This window comes from Plasmodium malariae (genome assembly GCF_900090045.1).
Source record: "Plasmodium malariae genome assembly, contig: PmUG01_00_6, whole genome shotgun sequence".
In the NCBI taxonomy this organism is placed as follows: Eukaryota; Apicomplexa; class Aconoidasida; order Haemosporida; family Plasmodiidae; genus Plasmodium; species Plasmodium malariae.
This window is the reverse complement of record NW_021638324.1, coordinates 25,911-33,620: the sequence shown is the minus strand read 5'-3', so window position 1 is coordinate 33,620 and position 7,710 is coordinate 25,911. Positions and strand designations below refer to the sequence as shown.

The 7,710-nt window shown below is 17.7% G+C and overlaps 1 protein-coding gene across 1 annotated transcript; it reads left to right on the top strand.

The window, feature by feature from the left end:
* Nucleotides 1–6,682: 6,682 nt before the first annotated feature.
* On the top strand, nucleotides 6,683–7,647 carry PmUG01_00019100 (fam-l protein; the record flags this gene model as incomplete). Its single annotated transcript, XM_029006677.1, has 2 exons — nucleotides 6,683–6,769; nucleotides 6,904–7,647. 2 exons carry the CDS (start codon nucleotides 6,683–6,685, stop codon nucleotides 7,645–7,647), a joined length of 831 nt encoding a protein of 276 aa, XP_028859269.1.
* Between the last annotated feature and the right edge of the window lie 63 nt (nucleotides 7,648–7,710).

Genomic DNA, 7,710 nt, shown 5'->3' with positions numbered 1-7,710 from the left:
ATGGTATATAAATATGAATTACTTATATCCTTATTTTACTATTTAAACAAATTATTATAATAACATAGGAAGTAAATGATAGAAAAAAGGTTATCTTCGTTATAAAATGTAAATGAAAATAAGCATATATTTATTTTAAATATATGTAATTTCAATATAAAAAATATGAATTTTTATAGATACATATCTTTAATATATATTATATTTTTCTTATTTTATTGTAATAATTCTAAATTTTATTTTTGAAGATAAATTGATCACGTTCATAAAAAGGTAATTAAGTAAAAAAAAAAAAAAAAAATGTAACTTATAAGATTTTTTTAAAAAATATTCTTTTTAAATATAATTTGTAAAAATTACGTTTTATATATTAGTTTATTTATTACTAAAATGGGTAGTCACTATAATTTCTTTGTTTTTAATATTTTTTGTTATTCATTATATATATGCAATTAAGTAAAAATATATGTAATATTATAGTAGTATATATAATAATACTTTATATAAGTAAATGTTGTCAAGATGTTTAATTTTATTTTTGATAGAAACAATATATACATATAAATTAAATTGAGAGTTCATTGTGGACATAAAGAAATCATATGAAAATAATATTTTATATATTAATTAACGTTGTATATTAATATATCATATATATCCTATTTTGAAAAAGGAAAAAAATATCCTTTTATACTTATAATGCTTTTTTGTTTACTAATATTTTACGAAATATAACATGAGATTGCGTTATATTCATTATCTTTTTAATATAAAGTGGAAAATCTAGATATTCAATATGTGTAACCTTTCGTTGGTTAAATTCATATAATGTTATTAATTTTATCTTAATGTATTTTATGTTTGATTTATTATAAAAATCTGTAACGATAATAAGAAGAGGGAGAAAATTTTCACTTATTTCTGATTTTTATGGAATATAATAAACTTTATTTTTTTTCTGTTTTTTACAACTTTAAAGTTATTTTTATTCTAAGATATATAATTAATCCGAAACAATATTTTCATTTGTTTTTCTGAAATTTTTACTAAAAAATCTTTTATATTATTATATTAATCTCTAAATATATGAGCGAATGTTATATGCATATATAATAAAGTAAATAAATTTAAATGGTAAAATGATCCGGTAATAGCTTTTATAGCTAAAATATACGCATAATAGATATGTAGAAAAGTTTGGACAAATATTCTTTTTGAGTTATACATAATTATGGATAAAAATATTTATAGAATTATTCAATCGTTATTTTATATTAAATATTTTCATTATATGTAGGTTTATGTAATATATATGTAATTGCTTTTTGTTACTTTCTAGTTATGCCATAATGAATGATAAATAAATGTACTTAGGTCTACTATTAATATATATTTTTCGTTATCTATGAATTTTTATTAAATAAAAAAAGTATTCTTTTTATTATTATAATAAATAAATTATATTTAATAAATGAACATTAAATTAGTTTATTTGAAATACTATATTAGACTGTAAACAATATTCTACTTAAATTTTTACATAAATATTAATTTATTCTTTAAGTAATATATTTTGAGTAGTTAATTAAAGAACAATATAAAAATATCAACTTTCCTAAAATTTTTTTAGTAAAAATGGTTTTGATTCGTTTAACTTATTATAAAAAGTATTATTATAAAATTGATGTCTATTTATTTCGTTTTTAATAGTTAGTAAAAAATTATACTAGTAAAAACTTTATATTTTAATTTCTTAAATATTATAAGAAGTAATATAAATTTTGATTTGTTTTTACATGAAATATAAAACACTGTATATGGGAATATTAAATTTATTATTGTTCATTTAGTTACATTTATTAGAATTCTTTAAAGATGGTTGTAAGTGTATAATTATGCATTTAATTTACCTAATAATTTTTATGAACTATATTGAATATTATAATATACATATTATTTAGTATTAATTTCTTAAAATTTTCAATATATTTATATTTTGTTAATTTAATTTTATTTTTTCACTTTTATTTTTGAGAAATTAGAAAAAGGTAAGAAATATATAATTTTTGCAGTTTTTGAAGAAGATAATAGGCTTAGGGTTTCTGCATCATCTTAATTATTAAATCCTATAATGGACCATAAAGATTTATATAATATTGGTTATATGATTCATAAAAATTTAAAAATGAGAAGTATATTAAACACATTAGCTAGTGTTAGTGAAGATATTATTACACAGGTATTCTGTGGTTTATTGAATGAATTTTTAAACACCAAAAAAATTGAGTACATATCTGGAAAACCTAGTTATGAAAGTAACACATAATTAAGGAAAGGAAAGTTTGAGTAATTGTGGCAAAATTTAAAGGAAGATGTAAATGAAAGTAATTGGTGCAATAGAAATAAAACCACCTAAAATTGTTCTGTTTCATCTGAATTAAAAAATGCTTTGTCTGTGGGTTTTAAACTTCTAGGAACATTTCTTATTACTTTTTTTTTATTGTATAATATATTATGAGTATTACCGTTATAAAATGTAAAAGTTCAGCATAAGATTGAATTTGTTTTTTGTTAAAATATTATTTTTGTTATATATATATAATATATTTAATTCTTTTTCATTTTATATAATAGTTTAGTTCCTTTGTACCCCGGATCTACAATTGTCTAAATAAAAAAAAAAAAGGAATAATACATAACATAGTTCCAGAAAAACCATTTGAATTATTAGAAATTTCTGTATATGGGATTTTATAATCTGAAATCGGAGGAATTAGTATGGGTTATCATTCTGTATAAAATTAGTAATTTACATATAATAATAGATAAGCGGCTATTTACATCTGTATATAAAGTATGAAAATTTTAATACTTGGAAGATTCTATTATACAGTAAAAAGAACTATAAATAGTGTAATAATAATTTAAGTAATACATAGAAGTACTGTGAACATTATTTTACTCTTATAACTATAAGTCAATGTTAATTCTATTTAGAATATAATATATTAGAAACATTTCTAATATATTACAGATTATTAAAAAATATATATGATCAATATATGATATTTTATTGAAGAACATATATAATTCCTTAATAAAATATGATTAGATATAATTCTATGGATTATATTATTCTCTATAATATATATCTAAAATTTTTATGTACGTATTATACACAGTTTAACTTGAGAAAAACACAATATTTTATATTAGCATATGCATTAGTTGTTATTGTGATTTTTATGACTTCAGTATTATTTTATTAAAAATAAAAACATAATACCATTGGATATATTAATTAATTTCAATAGAAATATTTATAATAAAGTTTCTAAAATAATTTTTATGTAAAAAGTAAAAAATATATGATGAAACATCATAATTATTATTATGCTGGTATAAAAATAATATACTTACAAAAATAATTACAATACATAATTATATAATCTATGGTAGATAACTTATGTTATGAAGATATATAATTAACTTATAATTTATTCTTTATTAGTTCAGTAATCATCATTATATGTTTTATAATTATATTTTTAAATTATGTCATTCTATATTATATATATATTTTTTCTGCATATAATGGGAATAATAGTAAATAATAATATTTCTATCAAAAAAGTAAGAAAAAGATAATGACTATATCTAATATATATTTAAAAATATATTAATGTAACAATAATTGCATTACTTTTTCTGATGTTATAGTTTATATATACAGAATAAATGAATTAACATGATGTAATTATCCTTATATTTTTTAAAGTATAACTATATACTTTTATTTAAATTTAAACCAAGTTAATATATTTACTGATTCATTTGTATGGAATATATTTTTTCTTATTTTCCATGTATGCATATGAAATAGGTTTATATATATATTTATTTGTTCTACTTATATATTTCTGTGAATGATATGTATGAAACATGAAACGAATATAGGAAATATATATATATATATATATATAATGAAAAAGTATTATGTCATCTATTTGTTTTAATAAACCTTCATTAATTATATATGTGGTATTAGTTTAAATTTTATGCATGAACTCGGTATAATGAGTCTATATATATATAAGAAATGAATTTTTTTATAAATTATATTATTAATGTTCATCTTTCATTATGAATAATTTAGTTGTTACTTATATTGCTTATTTTTTATATGTAGTATGTGCTCAGAGAAAAGAACAAAATATATATTCCATATAACTCAATGAATTTTACCATAATAATAAAAATATAGAGTCCAAAATTAGTATTTAATATGGTATATTTACATAACTAATATTAATTAAGTTTATTAACTACAAATAATATTGTCTAAAAATTAAATATATACATTTTATTATATAAAAATTCAGATGAGATAAATTGTTAAATATGTAACCATAAACAAATATATATGAAAATAAGGCATGAAGCAGTTCATAAATCTTTTTAATAGATTTAAAGAAATAAAGAACTATATGCAGATAAAAGGGTAGATACACATAAATAATTTGGAATTCGTTGTATTTCATAGAATTTTCAACGAGAATCTAATATAAAAAACCAATCTTATTACATATTGGAAATTAAAAATTACGCAAGAAAGGATATCTAATAAGAAGAAAAACGAATTAGTTGGTATAAAGGAAATAATACATCAAATTAAGAATATGTCATGGTTTATAGATAATTAGAACACATGGAAAAATGAATAAAGAACATATAAAAATTTTCTTCCTTCCTTTTTTCCTAATATATATTAAAGTTTTTTATGACTTTAAGAATGTTAAATTAGTTTAAGTTATGTTTATGTTATCATAAATGAATATATATATATAAATTATATTCTTACGAAGAATTACAGTAAACCTATATTATTATGAGAAAATATAAATTTCCGTATTAATGTATAATTCTTTAACTTGAAAAAATTTAAGAACATTTAATATTTATTTTTTGAAATATAAAGTAGTTGGTATCATGAATGTTAAATAATCTAAAAAATTAATAATTTTAAAAATACAGAATAATTATATAGAGTTTTTAAATATAAATAAAAAGAATTCTATATATTATTCATAATATGCAGAATTATGTTACGCATTATAATTAGAATACATATAGAGTGTTGATTATAAAAATATATTTAAAAAAGTTATATTTTAAGGAATGTATAGCATAATTTAATTATTATTATTATAATATATCACTATAAATTCATATTGTATGTGTATTAAATTATTTTTATTACTTCAAAATATGAGATAAAATCTTTTTAAAACCACAAATACGAAAAACATCGATATAAGTAAATATACTGTACTTTCTTTTATACATATTTTTTGTTTTTATTAACATAATATGTTATAATATTTTATCATAATATATTCTTTTTTAAAAATAATATTTATATATATATAAAAGATTTTTGTCCTAGGCTGAATAATATTGCTGAAAAATAATCAAAATCTCTCAATGCAGTATGATCTTATAGAAGTAATTTTATGTAACATATTAATATTATTAAGTATTTCAACTATTTATTTATATAAAAAAGATTTTGTACATTTATTTTCATATTCTTGTATTTTGGACATTGTTAATTCAATATATTTTATAATAATTTATTGAACTAAGATGTAATAAAATAATAAGTAAAAATGATATACATTTTCATTATTGAGTAAATGGACAGTTAAAATGTTTATATAGGTTTATTCTGATAAGTATATACTTAATACGAAAATTTTTGCTTTTCTTTTTTTTATTTATTTTATTATATTATTTTTATTTTTCTTCTAAATATATATTTTTAATTAAAAACTAAAGAAAAAAATATAGTTCAATATATAAAAATATTTAATATACAATTAATAAGCATAAAGCTTAGTTAAATATAATAATTTTCAAATATTATTATACAAACATAAAATAATTATATTTTATTACGTTTAAAATATATATTGTTTTATAGTTTTGGATGTATAATATAAATTATACTTTTTAAATATATTAAATACAATAAATGAATTAATATATTATAATTAATATATCATATAATATTGTACTAAATATATTTTTTCTTTATTATCATTATATTTATTATTTTATTATTATAACTAATATATTTAGCATGAATAACATCTTTATGAAAATTAAGTTAATAAAATTAGAATTAATAATATAGAACACATCTAAAATTAGTTATTATCCCTTTAATATAGAGAATAATAGATTACCTAAATTCTACGTTCTATACATTCTATATTCTATATGAACTTAAAATTTAGAAATATTAATAAATTTTGCATTTTATTATTATATTTAAAAGGATTAATAAAAAAAATTATTTAATTACTATATTAAATAGTTGAAATGCATATATTTTTAATATTTATGAATAAATTCTAATTATTTCATTTTAATAAAGTTAATTTTTTAAAAATAAAATTATGACAAAAATTTCTTAACATATTTTTATAGTTATTTTTCTTTGTACATTTTGTAAAATGAAACAATGTATATACATTTTGCCATGTTCTGATGGGAAAATAAAAAATAATAAAAAAGAAAAATAATAAAATAAATATATTATTATTTATCTTTAGAAGAATATTATATTGTTCTTAATTTGTTCCTTACTGTATATGTTACAAAAATGAATATATATATTATGGAAAAAAGCGTTAAGTTACTTTTATTTATTAAAATTGTTACATTTATTCTTTTATGTTGGATATGTTATTTTTACAGTGTTGTGGTATGATAATGTTATTTATCGATAATTGTATTTTTTATATTTTTCATTTGTAATTTTTATTAATATTGTTTTTTATCATAATATTTTTTTTTTTATATGCATAATACATATTTATTTTGTGTTTTTAGTGTGAGTTTAATAAACATTTGGATGAAAGTTACAAACTTCTAGGAGAAAAAGACATAAGAAGTTATCGATTACTAGCAAAATTTAAGCAGAATCATGTTTCAAGTATTATTGGATTAAAACATGTTATTCCAAATAATGAACTCAAGGACAAGAAAATTACATGTAATAATGAAAAAGGGAACAAAGTAATATATGAACATTTACATGGAAATTCATTAGATAATATAGGATTCAATAAACTAGCTAAAAATAATAAATCTTATATATTTGAAACAAAGAAATATTCTCATCTTGAAAAAAAAATATTCAAAGAGCTGGATTATTTTGATTTTCTTACAAATAACAGGATTATTACTAATAGGACTTACAAAAAAATAACATGTAAAAAATATGCACTACGATTAGCGTTACCTTTGTTAGGTTTTCTGTTTTTAGTAATAGCCCTCATATTAGATTATGGTTTTAATTGTGGTCTCAGAAAGGGGTTGTTTAAATTATTGTTATTTTCATTAGGAAGAACACCGTTGGATCGTTTCTACGGGTACTTGAGGGACTCACCTGTATTTTCATTTATCAAGAATACAGTTGGTAAAACTGGGGAAACCAAAGATTTATATATAAGGCCTTTTTTAAATATTGTAATATATTTTACATCCTTCGTTATATTGGGTATAACAATAATATTAGGAATTGTTTATTACCATAGAAAAGTTAAGAAATATGAAAAAATTAAATACAAGAAAAGATAATATGAATATTAGTAAATAAGTTTATATATATAATGAAGTCTTTAATATAAAATTATGTCTGTA